The sequence below is a fragment of the Bubalus kerabau genome, chromosome 3 (genome assembly GCF_029407905.1).
Source record: "Bubalus kerabau isolate K-KA32 ecotype Philippines breed swamp buffalo chromosome 3, PCC_UOA_SB_1v2, whole genome shotgun sequence".
NCBI classification, from domain to species: domain Eukaryota; kingdom Metazoa; phylum Chordata; class Mammalia; order Artiodactyla; family Bovidae; genus Bubalus; species Bubalus kerabau.
The window spans coordinates 130,524,465-130,550,901 of NC_073626.1; the positions used below are offsets into that span (position 1 = coordinate 130,524,465).

The 26,437-nt window shown below is 39.1% G+C and overlaps 1 protein-coding gene across 2 annotated transcripts in view; it reads left to right on the forward strand.

Moving 5' to 3' along the window:
* CNTNAP5 (contactin associated protein family member 5) overlaps positions 1-26,437 on the forward strand; it is a 1,047,625-nt gene that overhangs the window by 695,849 nt on the left and 325,339 nt on the right. For both annotated transcript variants that reach the window (XM_055572939.1, XM_055572940.1), the window contains exon 12: positions 5,691-5,810. In XM_055572939.1, coding sequence (XP_055428914.1) covers positions 5,691-5,810 — 120 coding nt within the window. The remainder of the gene's footprint in view (positions 1-5,690; positions 5,811-26,437) is intronic.

Consider the following 26,437-nt stretch of genomic DNA (forward strand, 5'->3'; position numbering starts at 1 on the left):
GCTGAAAAGATCCCATCAACTTTTCATCTAATAATTTAGCAATTTTTGATGATCGTTTTCTAATTCTTTATTTCATTGGTTATTATAAAGGATGGTTTTCAAGTTCTATTATTGCTTTTTTACTTTCTGGATTTGGTTATTCACTAATGACATTTTTCATGTACTGTTAGATGACCATCAAATACAGTACATACAGGAAAGACAGGATATTATCTATATTCTTTTTAGTTTTCAGATTATGATTCTATTCTTTAGCAACCCCCAGAGATTAACTAATGGATATAAGTATCAGTAGACAGATAGATAGTAGGTAAATAGATAAACAGTGAGCTAATATATTTTGTATATTTAAATATATACAAACAGTGATTATTCTTTTTGATTCTCAAATTATTTCATCACATTGTTTCCCCCCTGTGCCATATTTGACATAACTCCAACTTTTGATAGCTTTCTTGCTTATTTTCAGGAAATGCAAGGCATTCTAATTTCATCCTGATACAAACAAGGACTCTATAAAACCCTTCTTCCTTTTAGTGAAAAACTGTATTTAGAGACCACAGTCACTAGATTGTTTCTAGTAGTTTCACTTATATTTTCACAAAAGTGAAAATATATTGTTAAACAGTTATGAGTTTATAGTGATATTACCAACTCAAATTGCCACTGCAGAATTTTATGTATTTTTTGCAATTTTTTATTTCCTCTTTTACATTAAAAAAATCTAGTCTGTTGTCAGTAACATAATTAGTTATTAGCTTTTTCTTGATATATATAACAGTTTAATAAATCCTTAGCAGTATTAATTAATGATAAGGCTAGTTAATATATATTAAGATTTTTATTATGTTTAATTTTTTATGATAGTTATACCCTATGTTTGATAGTGAAAGTGATAGTCGCTTAGTCATGTCAGACCCTTTGCAACACCATAGACTGTAGTCCACCAGGGTCTTCTGTCCTTGGAATTTTCCAGGCAAGAATGTTGGAGTGGGTAGCCATTCCCTTCTCAGGGGATCTTCTCAACCCAGGGATTGAACCCAGGTTTCTTGAATTGCACGCAGATTCTTTATGGTCAGAAACATTAGAAAAACTCTACTGTTTACTAGTAGTTATATTATTGTTTTAACTTCAAGCATGTTTAAATCCATGAGTTCACAATAAAACTAAAAATATTCTAACTGGTCATTTTTGGAGGATACTAGGAACCACTTTGGTATTTTGAAACTTCTGAATTAAAGGGATAACATCAAGTATTTATCTTGTTTTTCCCATGCAATCTTGTAGTTTAGAGAAACCAACTAGCTGATGGCTGATAATTTATTTGTGTCAAGTGTTTCCACTAATAAATTAAGGAATGATATAACAACTGCTTACCAGCTGGTATGTCTTTGACCTTATATTTTTGAACTCATTTACAGTATCCATAAATAGAAATGTTTGTTACCGGGCCTCCCAGTAACTGAACCAAAGTTTAAGGAGACCGTGCATTAGGAATTGCAGGGTACCTAAGGTTGGAAATGAACCCTAATCCTTGGTGCCTTATTAGTAAGATGTTTCTTTTACATTCATATCACACTGCAATGTGACCTGCTCTATGAGGTCAGTGACACAGTGCATGTCTGTCCTGTAGCTCCATTTCTGTTCAGGTCCTGGATCCTTTGTTTGGATTGTATTGGCTAAGTGACTCGCTTTTTTGGCAAACATCATTCAATCAGGGGCCTGACAAACACTTGCTCTCTTGTTGTTCTTAGAGTCTTTACCACAGAAATGTGCCTGCTGACTTTCGAGAGATGTTAGCGCGAGAGTACCCCAGCTTGTGATCAACAAGTTCCTCTGACTCTGCACTGACTTCAGATAATTGGGCAGCCCTATAAAGACCATCCAAGCTTGGCCAAGTACTCCCCAGCCTCAATTATCAAGGACAGAATCATGAAATGATTATTGTCTTAAGACAGTTCTGTAGTGGTTTGTTATCTAGCAATAGAGACAAGACAAGATTACCAAATACTGATTATTATTGAAACTGATTGTGATATCAAGTTTATTTTGTTTTTACTCCCTGTGCTCTTAGTGTGTATATGACTTTTTTGGGTCATAAAAAGTAAAAAAGAAAACACTGAATTTAAATATCACTTGAAATAATTTATAAATTATTTTAATTTCCTTTCAATATTTAGGAATTGCATGTCATAAATTTTCTAATAATATGTTTAATTTTGATTTTTGGTTATTTAAAATATATCATTTCAAATTTTAAAATATGATATATTCATAAAAGCCTAGCTTTTTGACTGTCTACTCTCCCCTTTTCTTTCTCCAAGGTATCTGTTTAAAGTAGTTATTACCTGAATATTTTGGAAAATATTTTGGAGAGTTGTTAGTAAGTTTGGAGTTAAATTTGTGATATATGTGTAGATAAAAATAAGGCCTATGACAGAGATAATGAGACAATCATTAATTTCAAGGAAAAGAAAATTTTGTTCAGGAAACACAACCACACTATTATGCTTGCTATTTGTGAATATCATGCATATTGTTGTTTTACCATAAACAATGATTACTGATCTAGCTAAAATTGCAATCCTCCTATATTGGAAGTATAGGGAAACAGAAAATTCTTTGCATGTGGAAAGACATGATGAAAAAGATAAGTTCTCATCTTTCCCATTGATAAACAAATAGATAACCTATAAATATATTATAAGTAGTAATATGGACATGCAATTGAGAGATAAAATATTTAATACCCAAAGAATAAACTAAGAAATAAATGTCATAGCCTCTGCACAGAAGGGAGGTAGGGCCTATTGGTTTTTCTTGGTAGGCCCTAATTGATTCATTACAAAAAGTGGGAAAAAAAATCAATAAGCAGAAAATTGACCAAAAAAAGAAGAGGAAACAGCATGAAATAACTTAATAATGATAGTTTATATTCATCAAGTTCTTCCTATGTGTCGTACTATGCTAAGTGTTGTATATGGATTATCTCTGAATCCTTACTACAATTATATGACATAGACTCATTTTATACCTATAACCACATGAGATAATTAATGCTTTGAAGCTTTATTAGCTATATATTGCTGCACAATGAATTGTTGCAAAACTGGAGGCAGTGGACATTATCAGATTAAAAGGATCCATTTTCTCTGGGTACTTGAGCTACTTGGCTGAGTAGTTCTGGTTCAGTCTTAAGGGTCTGTTGTCACACAGGTGTTTAACTCTAGAGATCTTTGGATCTCATGTACACAGCATGCCTCAGAAGCTCCCAGACTCATCCTGTGGATCCCTTCAAAGGGCTTCTTCAGGACCTAGCAGTTGGCATCTCTGAAACCTTGTACTTCAGAAGCACCCAAGATGGAAACTTCTTGTTTTTTTACAATCTGGTCTTGAAAATGACATCATATTTGGTTAGAAGCAAATCTTTAATTCCAGCCTATACTCATGGGGAGGGTATGGATTTCAAGAAGTGCAGATTAGGTGAGTTATTTTAGAGGTTGCTGTGCATATTTTCATGTGTGTGACACACACCGTGGTGTGTTATCAGTTTAAGCCAATAGAAATAAGGTATATGTCATGCTTAGTATGTAGGGTACAAGCTTTCATCTTCCCATTGGCCCCCCAGCTTTAGAAACAGTATGTGACTTCAAGGGAGAATTACATGAGAACAAGGATCACCTTGAAATCACTCTAATTTATACAAAGTCAAAGCCTCTGAAGCTTTAGAACTTTATAGGTAATGAATTATTTGAGGCAGCCCTCACACTTGATTGTGACAAACTGAAGCTTCGTGTTCCTGGGACGGGGTATTAGTCACAGGGGCACGTTGTCTAAGGTGAGGAGTTGTTGCTCTACCTTTAAAGCTGTTAGGAGCCACTGAAGTGTTTTAAGCATGCAGGATGACATAATTGGATGTGTACCTACTTCTCTGAGCTATGTTATTTTGTTTCAAGCATCCAATGACATTCTATTTTCTCATGCATGAGACGGCAGATGCCTGCTTTCCACCCTACCAGCTTCATTCATGTTGGTGTAATGAGATTTATAAATTTCTTTTACCTGCAGATTGCTCAAAGTGTCCCATCTCAGGACAGCTGTGTCTGCCTCTCTCTGAGCACGTAAGGGTCTTTGTGGCTGTAACCAGGTTGTAACCTCCCAAGGCACAGACACTCTGCCTTATCCTTGGTCTGTTACTCACTGGCTACCATGGTGTTGACATATATGAAGGACTCAGTAAGTGCTTCTTAAGTCAAACTGAATTAAACTTTATTGGGCACTGTATCTTTAATGATCCTGTTTGTGATGCCAATCGTCTTGTTATTCACACTGTTAGTACTGTTCGCTGAATCCAGGATAGGGAAGGTGTGAGCTAAGAGGCTGAAAGGAGACTCCAGGAGCCATAGGAACTGTAGACACATTTATTCTCTCTTGTTAGGCATGGCAGTCATAACACAGCCTCTCTCCTGGCTGACACAGCACCTGTAGCAGCAGACATAACCTAACCATAATGTAGCCATAATGGAACCATAGCATAACTTCTTATAACATAACCATGGTGTCACTCCAATGTAGTCTCAATGTGGCAGCAGTCAGGGCTTTTATGGTGAAGCTCATACAGCCGTACCATGCACAGCCACCCGTGACCAAGTGAGTACCTCCTGATGCGCATGTGCAGTGCTGTAAGTGATCTCAGCTTTTACATAGTCACTATTTACAAAATGTGGGGCAAGAGCGAGAAGCCATGGGGCAAGAGGGCCTGACAATGCCACCGTGGCTAATTTCCTCTTTCCCTACAGGCACCTATTGGGTGATAGTTATTGTTCTGAGCTCTGGGTATACAGAGATAAGATAATGTCATTTTACTTTATTAGTGGGATTTCTCGATCTTATGGTAGCTCTATTTTTAGAGCATATTTTTAGTTTTCTAAGGAACCTCTATATTGTTCTCCTTCATGAAAGTGAAAATTTTAGTTCCTCAGTCGTGTCTGTCTCTTTGTGATCCTCAGGACTATAACCCACCAGGCTCCTCTGTCCATAGGATTCTCTAGGCAAGAATACTGGAGTGGGTAACCATTCCCTTCTCCAGTGGATCTTCACATCCTGGGGATAGAACCTGAGTCTCCTGCATTGCAGGCTGGAAGGAGACCCCAGGAGCCACCAGGGAAGCCTTTTACATTCCCATCAACAGTGTCATAGAACTCCTTTTTATCCACAACCTCTCTAGCATCTATTATTTGTACATTTTTAATTTTTTGTATCCCACTGTGAGTGTGACAGCCTGCTATGTGATGAAACACAGCCGCAAACTGCACTCAGTCACCACTTAGATTCTGTAACCATTGCAGGAGACAGAATAGTGTATGATGTCCTAGCTTCACAGCTGTGTGAGTGTAGGTGAAGGACAATACATCAGCATAGGGAAGGGCTGTATAATAGGAAAGGGGAGATTTTGTAGAGACTGTAACCTAGGAGCTGTTGAGAAGAATGGGTATTCGGATGAATGCAGGAGACAGTTCCATCAAACATTGGGCTACTTGTTTCTGAAGGCTTAGAGGGAAATAAGATTATAGGAGAAGGGAAAGAAATCACAATTGGAAGTCAATACAGTAAGTAAGAGTTACTGATCCTCCAAAGGAACATGCAAAGCCAAGCAAAGTTTCCTCTCTGCTGCCTTTATGTCTTTCCAGCCCTCTATGAGCAATCCTGTGAGGTGTACAGGCACCAAGGCAACACGGCTGGTTTCTTCTATATCGACTCAGATGGCAGCGGGCCCCTGGGACCTTTCCAAGTATACTGCAACATCACAGGTAAGGGTGTAAAATTCCCACTCATGCTTCATGTCGTTATGTGATGGTACAGAGCAAAGGAAAACCCACTGGAAGGGAACACTTGTATAAATAAAAAAAAAAATTAAAGACCAACTTCAGAGGGGAGATTGTATTTAGGTAAATAATAGGAATTAGCAGCTATTTTATTTTCATGAGAGAAGAGAATGTGATAATGGTCTTGACAAGGTTCCACTGAACCAAGGATTAATTATCAAGCATATTTTGCAGAGCTAACCAAGGTCATTTCTCTCTTAGAAGTCAAAAACAAAAAGAAAAGGAAAATAACCCAACAAACAAAAAAGACAAAAGCAAAATCAATAGAAAGCCCTGACTCAGGAAGTGGGAAAGCTGGATTCAGGTCTGTCCTTGAGGACTGTGTGACTCTGAGGTTCTCTCTGAGCTTCATTTCTGCATCAATGAAGAGGAAATAGTAGTTTCTACCTCTCAGGGTTGGGGGGATTAAACAAAATCTTCTATATTAGTGCAACTGACCAGTTATCCTGCAGATGCCTAATCAAAACCTGGGATAATTCTATTTTCCCTGGCAATCTCATAACATCTAGTAACTTCTTTCTAAAAGTAGTCTAAGGACATATTAAGAGCCAGTTACTGTATGGAAACAGCATGTGATTACTAATTTATTCTTTAAAAAAAAACAATTCCACACCACAACCTGGTGTAATAGTTATTTAAAAATATAGCAATATGAGTACCTTGTTGTGAATATTGTTAATCAGCACATACACATTTTTGGTTTGTTTGTTTTGAGCACTGGCCTTTGAAAATGCCAGCAGAATCATGTAGTGAAGCAGAAAAGTAGGAGTCTATCAAGGCTCTTTGAGTCCTTAGGCCCCAGGCTCTATTGCAACTGGGTAACCGCATCACATCTGTGGAGCTCTTTCCATAGCCAAACACTGTCCTGGGGACCCAGGATATTCAGAGAAATAAGACATAGTCATTGTCATTCATAGGCAGTAAAATCAGGAAAAATAGCATGCAATATTACAGGTAGAAATGTAAACAAACCATTGCCAAAACAGTGATGAAGGGCATTTAGCAATAATTTGCCCATCTGAATACAAAGGACCACACTCTTTCTGCAGAAAATGCTAGTTACATGGAATTGTGTGTCATTTCATTCCATTTCCATAATACTTCATTTCTCCAAAATGCATGCTAACTGCTTCTCAATAGCCCTATGACATAATTAGAAACTGTGTTACTGTTTTCTTTTCATGGTTATGCCAGCCTGTAATGTTCAACAACCTGGTCAAGAAGTAGACTTCTTAGTAGATCTTGGTTATTTTCCAAATTTAATTAACATATGAATCTCTGGGGAATAATGTTAAAAATAGACTTCCCAGAGTCAGAAATTCTAAATTCAGTAAATGCATTTTACTGAGCTTTTCAAGTGATTCTGATGTAATTTGTCCCCAGTCCACAATTTGAAAAAATGGAGGAAGTGATTTGGTTACAGAATGAGGCAAAAGAGATCAGTGTCAGCTGAATGATGGGTGTGACATATAGTAATAGGATTTTTGGTCATGGCATCAATTACTCAGCTCCTGCCATCTTTGGGAACTGAACTGAGAGTTTGCAGATATCATGTCTTTTAATTCTTTGCAACAAAAATCTGGGGTAGACACTTTTAACTCTCTATATATTACATAGGAGGAAAGAGCATGTGAGAATTTTATGACCTGCTAGACAATAAATCCTGAAAGTTATAGTCAAGACTCAGGAAGCAAGCAAAACCTTCTGGTGCAGCAATAATCTATATCACTGAAACATTAATTGGATACTTTGTATTGCTTTTGTTTTGCTTGAAACCCTGTTTTTATTTTTGTAATAAAAGTAATCAATGCTAATTACAGAAAATTTAAGGGGGAAAAAAGTGTGAAGAAATATAAGGTCATGTATAAACCACAATCAAGAGATTGTTATTGATATTTTATTATTAGATTTTCCTTGGGGCTTTTTTAATATAAATGTATATGTGTGTTTTTCTATGAATGTTTATGTTTTTAGATATATATTTTATATTATGAATTTAATAGATAAGCACAGACTAATCCTATTTTTATTAAGGTATATATATATATATATATATGTTGAATATAGCTTGACAAATTTAACTCCCCCAAATAATATAAATATAATAACACACCATGTATGACTGATTCATGTGTCTCATTTACATGAAATGCTCTACCCCTCTTTGGAAAGATTTCTCTCAGGATTTATGTTTGATATTTGTTCATGAGTGGCTAAAGATGAATGTTTACTTATATTAAAGTTTGCTGTTTTGCTGATATGATGCTAAAGGCATCAAGGCCTCTGAGTTATGTCCCAAAATTGATAGGCTGTTTTGTGCATGATTGAGAAATTCTTTGAAATATGCTTTTTGGTCACATCAATTGCAAATATATAGGTGTTTGGTTTGGTTTTTGTTTTCCTAAAAATACTTATAGAAATAGAAGCCAACTTCTGTGTAGGCTGAATTATATAATTCTCATATTTAACTGACAAAATTTTTAATGCATAATATAATGGTAATCAAGTACATTTTTTTTTGTTTGTGAATGTTAAGTGTTCTTAAATGTTATTAAATGAGACTGACTTATGACACAGGATAAGTGTGACAAAGTGCTTCAAGGAAGAAAGGGATGGACAAGGGAGGGAGGGAGCCAGAGATGGAGGAAAGGGAAGGTGGAAGTCGTCAGAGAAGACATGCTCTGTGTTTCACTCTGTTTTTTTTTTTTTTAATTAATTAATTTATTTTAATTGGAGGCTAATTACTTTACAATATTGTAGTGGTTTTTGCCATACATTGACATGAATCAGCCATGGGTGTACATGTCCAGAGTGAACAGGGTGGGGGACACATGTTCACTGTGGTTTTTTTTTTTTTTTAGTGGTTTATTTTATTTTATTTATTTTTTTTAATTTTTTTAAATTTATTTTTATTTTATTTTTAAACTTTACATAATTGTATTAGTTTTGCCAAATATCAAAATGAATCTGCCATAGGTATAAATGTGTTCCCCATCCTGAACCCTCCTCCCTCCTCCCTCCCCTTTCCATCCCTCTGGGTTGTCCCAGTGCACTAGCCCCAAGCATCCAGTATCCTGCATCGAACCTGGACTGGCAACTTGTTTCATACTTGATATTTTACATGTTTCAATGCCATTCTCCCAAATCTTCCCACCCTCTCCCTCTCTCACTGAGTCCATAAGACTGTTCTATACATCAGTGTCTCTTTTGCTGTCTCGTACACAGGGTTATTGTTACCATCTTTCTAAATTCCATATATATGCGTTAGTATACTGTATCTGTGTTTTTCTTTCTGGCTTACTTCACTCTGTAGCACAAAGCTACTGGTTTCCACACTTTTCAGAGGCATTCCTGAGGTCATAACATAGAAACTATAAACAATGCTGGGAGGCAGGGAACCTGGGTTCTCTCTCTTCTCTTCCTTGTGCCAGTTGGCTGAATGCTTTGGCCTGACTGTGCGTTTCCAAAATACGAATCTGGAGCCAAGTGGTCCCACAGGTCTTCCTCATTTAGAACTCCCTGAGACATCATTGGGTGGGTGGGTAGGTGGGGTTCCCTGGGGGCTCAGAGAGATCATTTGAGTTTCAAAAGAAAGGGAAAAAGAAAAGTTTCTCATAAGTCTGCAGACACTTGTAAATGGATATCTTGAGGGTGATGAACAGGTTTTATTTATGGAAAACTGTAAATCTGAATCCCAGATACAATGTGTCTCTTTACAGTGTATGCTACCCATTTCTACAGATGAGGTGGCACTTTACCCCTCCTGGGAAATTTAAGTCTGTAGTGGCAAAGAACCTGCAATGTGGGAGACTTAAGAGATGCAGGTTCAGTCCCTTGGTTGGGAAGATCCCCTGGAGGAGGGAGGGCATAGCAACCTACTCCAGTGTTCTTGCCTGGAGAATTCCATGGACAGAGGAGCCTGGTGGGCTACGGTCCATAGGTTTGCAAAGAGTCAGGCCCAACTTAGGTAACTTAACAGCATCTCACCTACTACAGGGTAATCTTCGGGAGATGAGGTCCCCAAGTATCCCCTTTGGTGGAAAGCAGTGTGATCTCTGCCTGAGATGGTAGGGCAAATTATAGAAGAAACTAAGGGTGTGATTAAGCTGATGTGTAGGGTGGACTAAATGTAGGCTTGTACAGATTTCAACAGGGTGCCATACCCAAGGCTACATTCTAAGTAACTTCACTACAGGACTGGGCTTCCCTGTGTGGCTCAGATGGTAAAGCATCCACCTCCAATGCGGGAGATCCAGGTTCAGTCCCTGGGTTGGGAAGATCCCCTGGAGAAGGAAATGGCAACCCACTCCAGTACTCTTGCTGGGAAAATCCCATGGGTGGAGGAGCCTAGTAGGCTATAGTCCATGTGATCGAAAAGAGTCAGACAGGACTTCACTTTCACTTTTCACCACAGGACTAGGGGGTGGGAAAGACAGAAGGCCCAGTGTTTAGATGGAGGACTGAGTGAAGTTATAGATGAGAAAGACAGAATATGTTTCTTCAGGAATACATGTTTGCCCTGCTTTTAGCTTATCTCTAAATGATGTACAATTCATTTTAGTTCAATTTAAATTTGTACATTTCAGGCACTGCATGTGTAAACTGCAAAGGATGCACAGTGTGTCTGCCTCAGTGTCTTTGTGCTGCTTTAACAACATTTCACAGATTGATGGCTATAACAACCCCAGGAGTGTGTTATCTCACAGTTCTCAAGGGTAGAAGAATAAAACGTAGGTGGTAGCAGGGCCCAACCCCCTCTTATACCTTTTGGGGAGACTCAGTCCTTCCTGGCCTCTTCTCGCATCTGGCAGTTTGCCTGACCCGTGGACACTTCTGGGCTCCTAGCAGCAGCCCCTGTCCTTGCCTCTTGAAGACTGTCTCCCTGGTTCCATGTGACCACCACATCACATGTAACCATTTCCTTTTATTCATCTGTGTATCTTTTTCTTTTCTTCTTATAGGGACACCAGTCATGTTGGATTAGGGTCCAACCTAATGGAGTACGATATTATCTTAATTTGATTACCCTTGTGAAGAATCTATTTCTCATTAAAGCCTTGCATATTCACAGGTGCAGAGGATTAGGTATTCAAGAGATCATTTTTGGGGACACAATTCAGCACGGAACAGTATCATTTCAGTTTCCTTTACAGGCTAATCATGGAAAAGACACAGTGGTAATGAAAATGTCTTGTCAAGGGTGTACCTGCGTGCTGTGTGCTGAGAGCATGCAGTAGGGGCGCCTAGCCCAGCCTCTCTTGGAAGAGCTATCAGGCAGACAGGTGATGTCTCTAAGACCCGGATGGAGAGTAGGAAGTGACCAAAAAAAGACACAAAGGATGGCATTTCCAGGAAGAGCAAATGAATGTCAGAACAAGGTTCCAGGGAACCTTGATCCTGCACATTTGTTGGGCCCAAGCTCACCAGATGAGTTTCTTGTTTAGAACATTTGGAAAATACATGAAACTGAATGACTAAAAAATTAAAAGATCAAACTCACTTGAATAGGAACAAAACAGAAGTTTTTGAAAATCCATCATCTGAACTATAGTTTGTCAGCAAGGAAATCTGCTATCTTAATTTTAGGGAAAAGAAAGATTTTTCTTCAGTTTAATTTTTATTTTTTATTGGAGTATAGTTGATTTATAGTGTTGTGTTAGTTTCAGGTATACAGCAGAGTAAGTTATACATATACATATACCCATTCTTTTTCAGATTCTTTTCCCATATAGGTTATTACAGAATATGCAGTAGGACCTTGTTATCTATTTTATATATAGTAGTGTGTATATGGGGAGAAGGCAATGGTACCCCACTCCAGTACTCTTGCCTGGAAATCCCATAGATGGAGGAGCCTGGTAGGCGACTTCACTTTCACTTTTCACTTTCATGCATTGGAGAAGGAAATGGCAACCCACTCCAGTGTTCTTGCCTGGAGAATCCCAGGGACAGGGGAGCCTTGGTGGGCTGCCGTCTCTGGGGTCGCAGAGAGTCGGACACGACTGAAGTGACTTAGCAGTGTGTATATGCTAATCCCAAACTCAATTTTTTATCACAGACAATTCCTGAGCATGCCAGACTATTTACCTGTCCCCAAAGGAAAGAAGAAAACTTTTCTTACTTTTAACTTTTTATTTTGCATCGGAGGATAGCTTATTAACAACACTGTAATAGTTTCAGATAGACTGCAAAGGGACACAGCCACACATACACATGTGTCCATTCTTCCCCAAACTCTCCTCCCATTCGGGTTGCCACGTAACATTGAGCAGAGTTTCCTGTACTACACAGTAGTCATCCATTTAAAATACAGTAGAGTGTACCTGTCCATTTCAAACTCCCTAACTATCTCTACCCTCATCCTTCCCCCCAGCAACCACGAGTTCATTCTCTAAGACTGAATCTTTCTCTGTTTTGCAAATAAGTTAATTTATATTACTTCTTTTTGGATTCCACATATAAAGGATGCCATAGGGTATTGTTGCTTTTCTGTTTTACATCCTTCACTCACTGGGACAATCTCTAGATCCATCCATGTTGTTGCAAATGACACTAATTCATTCTTGATAGCTCAGTAATATTCCCTTGTGTATATGTACTATGTTTTCTTTATCCATTCCGTTGTCAAGGGACATTTAGTTTGCTTCCATGTCTTGGTTATTATAAACAGTGCTGCAATGAACAATGGAGTATATGTAACTTTTTGGACCATGTTTTTGTTTCCAGACATATGCCCAGAAGTGGGATTGTAGGGTCATATGGTAGCTTTATTTTTAGTTTTTTAAAGGGACATCCATATTTGAACAATTTTCTGAGCACCAACAACAAGCCAGTTTTCAGGTTATAGATGGTTTTTGGCACTGTTTCCTACTCTGGAGGACTGGATCTGGAAAATGGATTGCTTATTTTAGGGACTGTTTAGCACTGGGACGACCCAGAGGGATGGTATGGGGAGGGAGGAGGGAGGAGGGTTCAGGATGGGGAACACATGTATACCTGTGGTGGATTCATTTTGATATTTGGCAAAACGAATACAATTTTGTAAAGTTTAAAAATAAAATAAAATTTAAAAAAAAATAAAAAGGAGTTAATGCACAAGAAGAAATTAGGGAAATATACTATACTACAGACCTTTTAACAAACGAACTTTTACCACTGTCAGGCTTATTCAGGTGAGGGGAAGGAGTGTGGCCAGAGAAGAAAGGAGGTCAGGATGTGAAGAATCTGTGCCTTAAGACAGCTATGACCTCCAGCGTGGCAAAAGCCAGCAAGGAGCCTGGGGAATAACTTCAGTCTATCCTTGCCCCTTTCAGTCTCTTTCCTACGTCTTCATGTAGCAAATTCTGCTAGATTTTAGAAGGCGAGAGTACTGTAAGTTCTCTACATTCGAACATTCAAGTTGCAAACTTTCAAAGAAGTGAACCTGTTTTTGCATGTCCATCATGTAATTTAGTTCAGGTGTTTGGCATGCATTGCCATGCATCCTCTACAAGTGGTTGCACTTTTATGTACTTTACTGTACTGTACTGTATAGAGTACAGTAGTTCACTATCTTTACTTCAAGCCCAGAATGTCCAGAAGCAAGCATAAAAGCAGCAGCAATGTAGCTGGAACTGCTAACTGCTCAGTGATAATGACGGAAATGAGAGAGTGGAGTGAGGTGAAAATATGGTCAGTCAGTCAGCTCACTCAGTCATGACTGACTCTTTGCAACTCCAAGGACTGCAGCAAATCAGGCTTCCCTATCACCAACTCCAGAAGCTTGCTCAAACTCATGTCCATTGAGATGGTGATGCCATCCAAATATCTCATCCTCTGTCATCCCCTTCTCCTCCTGCCTTCAATCTTTCCCAGCATCAGGATCTTTTCCATTGAGTCAGTTCTTGGAATTAGGTGGCCAAAGTATTGGAGCTTCAGCATCAGTCCTTCCAATGAATGTTTAAGACTGATATCTTTTAGGATTGATTGGTTTGATCTTTTTGCAATCCAAGGGACTCTCAAGAGTCTTCTGCAACACCACAGTTCAAAATCTTCAATTCTTCAGCACTCAGATTTCTTTATAGTCCAACTCTCACATCCATACATGACTACTGAAAAAACCATAGCTTTGACTAGATGGACCTTTGTTGGCAAAGTGATGTCTCTGCTTTTTAATATGCTGTCTAGGTTGGTCATAGCTTTTCTTCCAAGGAGCAAGTGTTTTTTAATTTCATGGTTGCAGTCACCATCTGCAGTAATTTTGGAGCCCAAGAAAATAAAGTCTGTCACTGTTTCCATTGTTTCCCCATCAATTTGCCGTAAATAGATGGGACCAGATGCCATGATCTTCATTATTTGAATGTTGAGTTTTAAGCCAACTTTTTCACTCTGTTCTTTCATCAAGATGCTCTTTAGTTCTTCTTTGCTGTCTGCCATAAGGTGATGTCATGTGGATATCTGAGGTTATTGATATTTCTCCAGGCACACTTGATTCCAGCTTGTGCTTCATCCAGCCTGGCATTTTGCAGGATGTACTCTGCATATAAATTAAATAAGCAGGGTGGCAATATATAGCCTTGGTATACTCCTTTCCCCATTTGGAACCAGTCCATTTTTCCATGTCAGGTTCTAACTGTTACTTCTTGTCCTCCATACAGATTTCTCAGGAGGCAGGTAAGGTAGTCTGGTATTCCCACCTCTCTTTCTTTTTAATTAATGTATTTATTTTAATTGGAGGCTAATTACTTTTCAATACTGTAGTGGTTTTTGCCATACATTGACATGAATAAGCCATGGGTGTACATGTGTCTCCCATCCTGAACCCCCACTCTCACCTCCCTCCCCATCCCATTCCTAAGGGTTGTCCCGGTGCATCGGCATTGAGTACCCTGTTTCATACATTGAACTTGGACTGGTGATCTATTTCACATATGGTAATATACATGTTTCAATGCTATTCTCTCAAATCATCCCACCCTTGCCTTCTTTCTCCCATAGAGTCGAAGTTCTGTTCTTTATATCTGTGTCTCTTTTGCTGTCTTGCATATAGGGTCATCATTACCTCTTTCTAAATTCCATATATATGCATTAATATACCATATTGGTGTTTTTCTTTCTGACTTACTTCACTCTGAATAATAGGCTCAGTTTTATCCACCTCATTAGAACGGATTCAAATGCATTCTTTTTAATAGCTGAGTAGTATTTCATTGTGTATATGTACTACAGCTTTCTTATCCATTCATCTGCTGACAGACATCTAGGCTGCTTCCATGTCCTAGCTATTGCAAACAATGCTGCGATGAACTTTGGGGTACACACATGTCTTTGAATTCTGGTTTCCTCAGTGTGTATGCCCAGTGTGTATGCCCAGCAGTGGGATTGCTGGCTTGTATGGCCATTCTATTTCCAGTTTTTTAAGGAATCTCCACACTGTTCTCCATACTGGCTGTACTAGTTTTCATTCCCACCAACAGTGTAAGAGGGTTCCTTTTCTCCACACCCTCTCCAGCATTTGTTGTTTGTAGACTTTTTGACAGTAGCCATTCTGACCGGTGTGAGATGGTACCTCATTGTGGTTTTGATTTGCATTTCTCTGATAATGAGTGATGTTGAGCATCTTTTCATGTGTGTGTTAGCCATCTGTATGTTTGCTTTGGAGAAATGTTTGTTTAGTTCTTTGGCCCATTTTTTGATTGGGTCGTTTATTTTTCTGAAATTAAGCTGCATGAGCTGCTTGTATATTTTTGAGATTAATTATTTGTCAGTTGCTTCATTTGCTATTATTTTTTCCCGTTCTGAAGGCTGTCTTTTCACCTTGGTTATAGTTTCCAGTGTTGTGAAAAAGCTTTTAAGTTTAATTAGGTCCCATTTGTTTATTTTTGCTTTTATTTCCATTACTCTGGGAGGTGAGTCATAGAGGATCCTGCTGTGATTTATGTCAGAGAGTATTTTGTCTATATTTTATGCTAAGAGTTTTACAGTTTCTGGTCTTACATTTAGATCTTTAATCCATTTTGAGTTTACTTTTGTGTACGGTGTTAGAAAGTGTTCTAGTTTCATTCTTTTACAGGTAGTTGGCCAGTTTTCCCAGCACCACTTGTTAAAGAGATTGTCTTTTCTCCATTGTATATTCTTGCCTCCTTTGTCAAAGATAAGGTGTCCATAGGTGCATGAATGTATCTCTGGGCTTTCTATTTTGTTCTGTTGATGTATATTTCTGTCTTTGTGCCAGTACCATACTGTCTTGATGACTGTAGCTTGGTAGTATAGTCTGAAGTCAGGCAGGTTGATTCCTACAGTTCCATTCTTCTTTCTCAAGAATGCTTTGGATATTCTAGGTTCTTTAGTATTTCCATACAAATTATGAAATTATTTATTTTAATTCTGTGAAAAATACCATTGGTAGCTTGATAGGGATTCCATTGAATCTATAGACTGCTTCATGTAGTATACTTATTATCACTATATTGATTCTTCCAATCCATGAACATGGTATATTTCTCTATTTGTGTCATCTTTGATTTTTTTCATCAGTGTTTTATAGTTTTCTATATATAGGTCTTTGGTTTCTTTAGGTAGATTTATTCCTAAGTATTTTATTCTTTTCATCACAATGATGAATAGAATTGTTTCCTTAATTTCTCTTTCTGTTTTCTCATTGTTAGTGTACAGTAATGCAAAGGGATTTTGTGTATTAATTTTATATCCTGCAAATTTACTATATTTATTGATTAGCTCTAGTAATTTTCTGGTGGTGTCTTTAGGGTTTTCTATGTAGAGGATCATGTCATCTGCAAACAGTAAGAGTTTTACTTCTTCTTTTCCAATCTGGATTTCTTTTATTTCTTTTTCTTCTCTGATAGCTGTGGCTAAAACTTCCAAAACTATGTTGAATAGTAGTGATGAGAGTGGGCACCATTGTCTTGTTCCTGACTTTAAGGGAAATGCTTTCAACTTTTCACCATTGAGGATAATGTTTGCTACAGTTTTATCATATATGGCTTTTATTATGTTGAGATATGGGCTTCCCTTGTGGCTCAGCTGGTAAAGAATCTGCCTGCAATGTGGGAGACCTGGGTTCGATCCTTTAGTGGGGAAGATCCCATGGAGAAGGGAAAGGCTACCCACTCCAGTATTCTGGCCTGGAGAATTCCATGGACTGTATAGTCCATAGGGTCACAAAGAGTCAGACACACTGAGTGACTTTCACTTTCACTTTTCACATGTTACTTCTATGCCTGCTTTCTGGAGTGTTTTTTATCATAAATGGATGTTAAATTTTGTCAAAGACTTTCTCTGCATCTATTGAGATAATTATATGATTTTATCTTTCAATTTGTTAATGTTTTGTATCACTTGATTGATTTGCATGTTATTCCTATTTCTTTAAGAATTTTCCACAGTTTGTTGTGACCCACACAGTCAAAGTATTTATCATAGTCAATGAAGCAGAAGTAGATATTTTCCTGGAATTCTCTTGCTTTTTCTATTAGCCAATGGCTGTTAGCAATTTAATCTCTGGTTCCTCTGCCTTTTTTAAATCCAGCTTGAACATCTGGAAGGTATGGAAAAGATGGTAAAGGTTGCTTATTCTTATACAATATTACAGTATAGTACTATATAGCTGATTGTATTAGTTGGGTACCTAGGCCAACTTTGTTGGACATATGAACAAATTGGACTTATGAACTCACTCTCAGAATGGAGATCATTTGTTTGTAGACAACTTACTGTACTTAGGTAAGGCTTTTAGTGAGCTTTCCCGGGCACAGAGAATGCTGTAGAAGGGTGGAGAGTACATCCAGTGGAGCAAATGGAAAATATCCTGGTTAAAGAACTGTCCAAAGAAACCCAGGGGGAAAAGTTACTTGCATTCATTAAGGATGAAAGTTGGTTGTGAAGTAGGATCAGTGAGTGAAATCCACAAGCCATGCAAATATATGAAGTATTAATTTGTTCATTAGGTTCCCATTTGAAGCAGAAAGAACCTTCATTTGCAGCTTCAAAGAAAATGAGATTAGAATGGATTCAAGGAACATTCATGAAAGAGACACTTAAGAGAGCTAGCTGACTCTCAAAGTTGGTAAGCCACTCAAGTGATGAATAATTAAGGACAAGTGAACCACTAAGAGAAACAGTGACATATACTAACATGTAATGTTTTATTCAAAGGGACACCTGGGACCTATGCCTCTATCTGATGCCTCTATCTAAGTCTTTTAGCCTGCATGTGGACAGTTTTAGACAATGATGTGAAGTTCGTGTTCATCCTTGGCTGCAACAGCCTAGTTGGGCCAGTAGGGAGGAATGCATTTGAGACAACAAGGAATCTAGTTCTACTTGGGATTGTATTGCTTAGTGAAAATGAATAAGGTGGACTCACAGAATGAGTTAGATGCCATCAAAAAGTGAGGAAGTGCTGGGCACTAGAATCAATGCACAGAGCAAGACAGGAGTGGAGAAAGATCAGGACACAGTAAGAAGCTGGAATGAGTGAACATCCAAAGTACCTGTGCGGGAAGTGTGTGTTGTTGATACACAAAAATGTGGTGAGTGAAATATCAGATTGGTTGAGTCATGATGTGCGGATGATATCAGACATTATCATGAATACTTCTGTGAAGAGGATTTTTAAATAAGACTAATATTTAAATCAGTGGCCTTTGAATAAAGCAGGTTGCCCTCCAAAAAGCCAGATGGCCTTATCCAATCAGCTGAAGGCTCAACAAAACAAAGACTGACCTCCTCCAAGCAAGAAGAAAGTCACCCAGCAGACTATCTTTCTGCTTGAATTGCTATAGTTTACTAGATTTCCAGCCTACTGGCCTATCCTCCATATCCTGGGAACCAATTAGGCACTGGGGGAAAAAAAAATATATATATATGAAAGAAATGGCAACCCACTCCAGTATTCCTGCCTGGAGAATCCCATGGACAGAGGAGCCTGGTGGGCTGCTGTCCATAGGGTCACACAGAGTCGGACATGACTGGATTTAGCATGTGTGTGTATATATATATATATATATATATATATATATATATATATCCTGTTGGTTCTGTTCTCTGGAGAACCTTAACTCATGCACTTGGTACCCAGAGGTTGGGTATCCCTTCTCTGTGCTCTGTTCTCATTTTTTGAATATTTCTACTGATCACACTGCATTATAACCACTCTTTACTTTTGTGTTCCATGGTCCTAGATGGAAAATGAGAAACAGAGTGTCAGGAATTCCTAGATTTACTGTTACACAGACTCTGTTGGGCCCAGGGTACATGGAACTCTGAGAAATCACAGCCACATTAAGCATTAATTTATGCCTTTCTCCTTTTATATTTTTTCCACTTCCCATAATTTATCTTAGACTAAGGCTGTGGCCCATTCTATCAATGACAGCTTGAAACCACAGATATTACCTTCATGTCTAGTCCCCTACATATAAACGAGTTCTGTTCCAAGACTGTGTAACTTCAATATGTATATAAATCCAACAAGTTAGTCAAGGCACCCAACTAATACAATCAGCTATACAGTACTGTACTATAATAGGTTTATAATACTTTCACACAAATAATAGATAAAAAACAAGCACAAAAAATAAAGAAAACATTTTTAACCTACAGTACAGTACCTTGAAAAGTACAGTAGTAAAAAGTGCAACAGCTCATACACAGGGGCTGGCATTGAGTGAGCAGTCAAGAAGAGTTACTGCCCTCCACAGGAGGAGGTACAGTGAAAGATTGTCAGCAGTAGGAGGTGGAGGGCAAGCTTCACTTTCACTCACACATGATGTTGATGAAACACACTTTTGCATCTTTGAAAGTCTGAAACTTGAAGGTTTGTATGTAGGGGGCTTACTGTATTCTGAACTGAGCTTGAGTCACTCCTGCCATTTGTAACCTTTCCTACAAGTCCAAGAGTGAAAAGTGTCCTGCTGCTCCTCATTGTTCCAAGATCCATCATTGCTCTCCTGTATCCCCAAGGCCTATTCTTCTCCCAACGTAAGTGTCACTAGTGGAAGGAATACAGGTTTTGGAGTCACATTGGTGTTCCTATCTTAGCTCTGGCATGTTCTAGTTAACCTTGGACAAGTCATTCAACATTTCTGGATCTTGGTTTTCTTATCAGGGACATGAAGATGATAAAATTGTCTGCCTTTTGAGATTAATCTGAGGAATGTGTTATATATGGCAAGTTCCTTGTCCCAAAATGTAGATGGTCATGAAACAGAGCAGACAGATATCATGATGTAATATTAACCATGACCTCTTTCACTCTTACTGCTCTCCTAGTAGTATAGATAGAACCTATATGGCCATCTGAGTGGTGAAAATGAAAGTCAAAGTTGCTCAGTCATGTCTGACTCTTTGCGATCCCATGGACTATTCATGGAATTCTCTAGGCCAGAATACTGGGGTGGGTAGCCTTTCCCTGCTTCAGGGGATCTTCCCAACCCAGGGATTGAACCCAGGTCTCCCACACTGCAGGCCAATTCTTTACCAACTGAGTCACAAGAGAAGCCCCCAACTGAGTGGTTCAGTTGTTTAGTTCTGTCGCTCAGTCATGTCCAACTCTTTGTGACCCCATGAATCACAGCACGCAGGCCTCCCTGTCCATCACCATCTCCTGGAGTTCACTCAAACTCATGTCCATTGAGTCAGTGATGCCATCCAGCCATCTTGTCCTCTGTCATCCCCTTCTCCTCCTGCCCCCAATCCCTCCCAACACCAGAGTCTTTTCCAATGAGTCAACTCTTCACATGAGGTGGCCAAAGTACTGGAGTTTCAGGTTTAGCATCATTCCTTCCAAAGGACACCCAGGGCTGATCTCCTCCAGAATGGACTGGTTGGATCTCCTTGCGGTCCAAGGGACTCTCAAGAGTCTTCTCCAACACCACAGTTCAAAAGCATCAATTCTTCGGCATTCAGCTTTCTTCACAGTCCAACTCTCGCATCCATACATACCACAGGAAAAACCATAGCCTTGACTAGATGAACCTCTGTTGGCAAAGTAATGTCTCTGCTTTTCAATATGCTATCTAGGTTGGTCATAACTTTCCTTCCAAGAAGTAAGCGTCTTTTAATTTCATGGCTGCAGTCACCATCTGCAGTGATAATTGAGTGGTAAGATGTAACTATTTCCTCTTGCCAGCAATGGTGTTTTTATTCCTTCTGTGTTGCCACAAATTTCAGAGACCTTAGAAGCCTGGAGGGAGCATGTCTGAGGGGAAACTTCCAGGATCAATAAAGCAAAATTAGAAGGAAGAGACACTCTTACAAGATTTTCCCTAGAACTTGACATTTCAACTGACTCTACTATTTACATTTTGCCATTTTGAATTGTTAACAAGACACCTTGTCAACATGTTAAAATATGTTTTCTAGCCACACGGTTTTTCCTCTGTGCAGTATAATTGCATATTGATATGCAAAGTTGTTTGTCTAGAACCACTAACAAAAACACATTTATTTCCTGTCTTGATGGATACAAAACCTGTTTCACGTGGCTAGACCTGTACAGAGACCATCAGGCACTAAACAGAAGTTTGCAAGGAAGATTTGGTCAAATCTTGGAAGCAAAACTTGTTTTCCTTCTCAAATAGCTCCTAATTCATTGGCAAGCCACCTTGGGAATTTCTATGTCTTATCACTCTTGCTGTTATGATGCTCTGTTTCTCACTCCTTTGGCAACAGGCTCTGTTTTCATTAAAACTCATCAAAGCATGCATGATAGAGTAGGTAGGGAAGATGCAATTGAAATCTCTCTAATATTCCTGCACGTAATTGTGCAGTGGGATTGCAGATAATAGATTATCATCCAAGTCATTGACAGAAAGAAAAAAAAAAATGCCCGTTCAGTTCAGTTCCCAACCCAGGGATTGAACCCAGGTCTCCCACACTGCAGGCCAATTCTTTACCAACCAATAGTTGTTGGCTTTGCTTTCCAAAGTTAGAGCAATATCATTGAGGTGACAGTCTTACGTATGGACTGCACAAGAGTCTGTCAGTATAGAGGAAATAAGAGTTACTCATGACACACAATGGGACCACTCACTTATGGCACATTTGTTTCCCCCAAACTTCATAGTACTTTGGTAATTTTTTGAAGCTGTATTTACATCAAGAGGAGTAGAATTCAGTTTCTGGTGCCATATGTATTTGTAATTAAGTTCTGTCTTGGTATCTCCTATTGGCTGATTTCTATTCCAAACACTCCAGTTTACACATACACACACACACACACCAAAAAGGAAGTATTAGCTTCCATTATCTGCCAAACTCTTCTACAGTTTGTAGAAGCTGGGCTGGGCTCAAGTTCTCCAGGTTCTGCCATCATGGCAGAAGTACTGTTGCCAAAATATAGTGACTTGATTACAGACCGTGTAAAACTGTGCTAAATATCTATTGGTCATGAGACTAGTTCGAGATGCATTACTTTGAAATATTGTTCTTTTCTTTACAAATGTGCTAATGAGGCTGCTGCTGCTGCTGCTAAGTCGCTTCAGTCATGTCCAACTCTGTGTGACCCCAGAGATGGCAGCCCATCAGGCTCCCCAGTCCCTGGGATTTTCCAGGCAAGAACACTGGAGTGGGTTGCCATTTCCTTCTCCAATGCATGAAAGTGAAAAGTGAAAGTGAAGTCGCTCAGTCGTGTCTGACTCTTGGCGACCCCGTGGACTGCAGCCTACCAGGCTCCTCCGCCCATGGGATTCTCCAGGCAAGAGCATTGGAGTGGAGTGCCACTGCCAAGGCTAGTGAGTTATAGAAAGAGGATTCCAACTAGAACCAGCAGATTTAAGTCTTTGGCTCTGCCTACTTCGCCATACTTCTTATCAAAGGACTGGAAAGCATGGAAGGCAATCGTTTTCTATTTGAATCAATATGCATTGGTTGTTTGCTCTGTCCAGGCACTGACAAGGCACTTAAGATATAGAAAAGATTCAGATACGGTCCCCGAATTCCACAGAATATATCATCTCAAGTCCTTGTGATAAAAAAGAAACAAAACACCCAAATCTTTCCCACTCTGATTCATAATTCATACATCAGCAAGAGTGATGCTTTAAAAACAGGTCTGCCCATACCTTCTCACCTCTTTATCCTGCTTGTGCAAATTGCAAGCTTTTAATTCATGGATTATATATTTTTAAGGACATGATTGTGAGGATACATGAATTCATATGCATTAATTGAAACTCTTAGAGCAATTTCTGGTACATATTCATCCTCCAAATTATCATGTTTATTATGTATTATAGTTATTTCCCTTGGGTCCACAAACAAGTCTTCTTGTCTTTGTATCTCAGTCTCTCTGTAAATGGAGCATTTGATGATGTCTTCTTATGATTGAGATGTAGTCAAGTTAAATGAATTAATGTTTAAACAATGTTGGAGAGTGACTGACACCTAAGAAACTGAGGTTTTTCTCTTTATCTCCACGCCCCCCTTCCCTTGGAACCGTGTCCCTTGTCTGTGGACAGCAGGCTCATCACAATCCAGGGAGGATGCTACAGACTGTCTCCTGATGGTCCAGTTATTGTTGCTCGGTTGGGACTCACTCATGGGTGACATATGCACTGTGGCTCACTAGCAGTTTAATCAGTTGGAATAATGCCTGTATTTTGCTTCTATTAGGTTGGTACAAAAGTAATTGAGATTCAAAAGTAATTGTAGTTGGTGTAAAAATAATTGTGGCTGACTTTTGCACCAACTGCAATTACTATTTTGCACCAACCGCAATTGCTGTTTTGCACCAACTGCAATTACTATTTTGCAAGAACTGCAATTACTTTTGCATCAGCCATAATAACTTTTTAACTTCAATTACTTTTGCGCAAATCTCAATTACTTTGGCACCAACTGCAATTACTCTTACTTTTGTGCCAACCACAATTATTTTTAAACCTCAATTACTTTTGCACCAATTGCAATGAATTTGCACCAGCCACAATTACTTTTGCACCAACCTAATATTCCAGAGGGACAGTTTGCTTTCTGTAGACCAAGTAAGTGTTTTCCAGGGGACTTTTTGAACTGAACAAGGGTGGTCATCCAACTGCTTAGAAGACAGAAGACTAAGTCAGTCTCCCTGTTTAATACATCATGCTGTCAGTGAGGGGCTTCCCAGGTGGCTCAGTGGTAGAGAATCCACCTTCCAATGCAGGAGATGCAGATTCGATCCCTGAGTCAGGAAGATCCCCTGGAGAAGGAAATGGCTACCCACTCCAGTGTTCTTGCCTGGGAAATGTTCTTGCCGTGCACAGAGGAGCCGGTAGGCTATAGTCCATAAGCTCACAGAGAGTCAGACACGACTTAGTAACAAAACCACCACCACACTGTCAGCCAAGGCGTGGTGACCACATATAGCTTCTAGAAGGCTGGTCTCTTAGGTAAAGCTGGGGAGTAGATTTGCTTGTGTGGAAGGCCCAAGCTTTAAAGTAGTCTCTTTGGACTAGTGGCAGACTGCATAATCTCCTGCTAAATTGGGCCATTAAATAAAACTACTAAGTTGTAAAGCTGTAGAATTACCATGAAATTAAAGCATTGTCACCTTTGAATTGCCAAGGGTTTTCACAGGCACTTAGAGAAATGCCTTTCACACACACCACTTTAGCAGGGCCAGTTGATTCCAGCCAAAGTGGGTGAGAACAAAAAGCACATGACAAAGTTGGGGAAAATGATTGTAATGTGATTTTCATAGATTTAGGTGCTCGTTCATAAATGCACATCCATTTACTAACTCATTTCTTGGGTTATTTTATTAAACGTTTATTTACTCATTCATTAATTCTGTCATTTATTTATTTTTGCATTTATTTTTTCATGGGCTTGGTCATTGACAGGGCTTCCCAGGTGGCACAGTGGTAAAGAATCTGCCTACAATGTGGAAGATCAGAGTTCAATCCCTGGGTCAGGAAGATCCCCTGGAAAAGGGAATGGCAACCCATTCCAGTATTCTTGCCTGGAAAATGCCATGGGCAGAGGAGCCTGCTGCTGCTGCTGCTGCTGCTGCTAAGTCACTTCAGTCGTGTCCGACTCTATGCGACCCCATAGACGGCAGCCTACCAGGCTTCCCGTCCCTGGGATTCTCCAGGCAAGAACACTGGAGTGGGTTGCCATTTCCTTTTCCAATGCATGAAAGTGAAAAGTGAAAGTGAAGTCGCTCAGTCGTGTCCGACTCTAGCGACCCCATGGACTACAGCCTTCCTCCGTCCATGGGATTTTTCTAGGCAAAAGTACTGGAGTGGGGTGCCATTGCCTTCTCTGGCAGAGGTGCCTACTTACACATTACTCATTCATTCAATCAATGAATCAGTCACTTAGAGTAAGTCCCCTACATATGAACGAGTTCTGTTCCTAGAGCACGTTTGTAAGTCCGATTTGTTCATAAGTCCAATAAAGTTAACCTAGGTACCACAATCAGATATATAGTACTGTACTGTATTTTTCACACCATACATAAAAACAAGCACAAAAAATAAATATATACATAAAAACAAGCACAAAAAATAAAGAAAATATCTTATTCTTACATTAAGTACCTTGAAAAGTACAGTAGTACAGTTTAACGGCTGGCATAAGGTAGGTGGCACACATGTTCTCATCTTTGAAGGTTTGCAACTTGAAGGCTTATATTTAAGGGCACTTTATTCAGCTGGTCATTTATGATAAGCCATTAAAATAACCTTTGAGCACTGGCTGGACTAAGCACCAAGGTTTCACAATGGATGTTTGTGTTATTCTCAAGAAATTCACAGTTCAGAGAGGGAATCAGATGTTGTAACAGTTTTTACACCTGGTATGGAAAATAGAGTAGCAGCCAATAGCACAGAAAGAGTACAAAGGAGGCAGTGGTTATATCAAGGGGTGCATGGAGATGGGACAGTGCTCAGAGAAGATGTGCTTGAAGAGATGCCCTCTGAGCTGAATATTATACTAGAAGCAGCTAACATTTAATCAAGTTTCTATTTGTTGGAGATGCCATGATAGGCACTTTACATTCATGAGGCCATTCAGGTTTTTTAGAAATCATGTGAAGAAGGTATCATTATTTCCATTTTACAGAGCAGGACACTGAAATCTTGAGAGGCTAAATAAATTGTCCAAGTTCTTGTCAGGAGCAAACAGTGAAGTTGGATCTAATTTGTGATTCCTATTCCCGGGGTCCTAGCCCAGATGACACAGATGCTCTGAGGCCAATGAAGACCCAAGTGTTGGTTCACGCAGACCCTTCCTCTCACTGTGTTGCTGCCATCCATTGGTGAAGGCCATGGTGGAAATCTTTTCCAGGAAGTGATCCTACAGGGAGAAAATCTGTATCATTCCTTCCTAGATTGTCACTTTTTGTTGTTGAGTCGCTAAGTCGTGTCTGACTCTGCCACTCCATGGACTGCAGCACAACAGGATTCCCTGTCCTTCACTATCTCCCAGAGTTTGCTCAAACTCATGTCCGTTGAATCTATGATGTTATCCAACCATCCCATCCTCTGTCACCCCCTAATTGTTCTAAACATTAGATGAAAATTATATAAAATAAAGTTGCTTAAGTTTTCTTTCTTTTAAAAATGAACTGA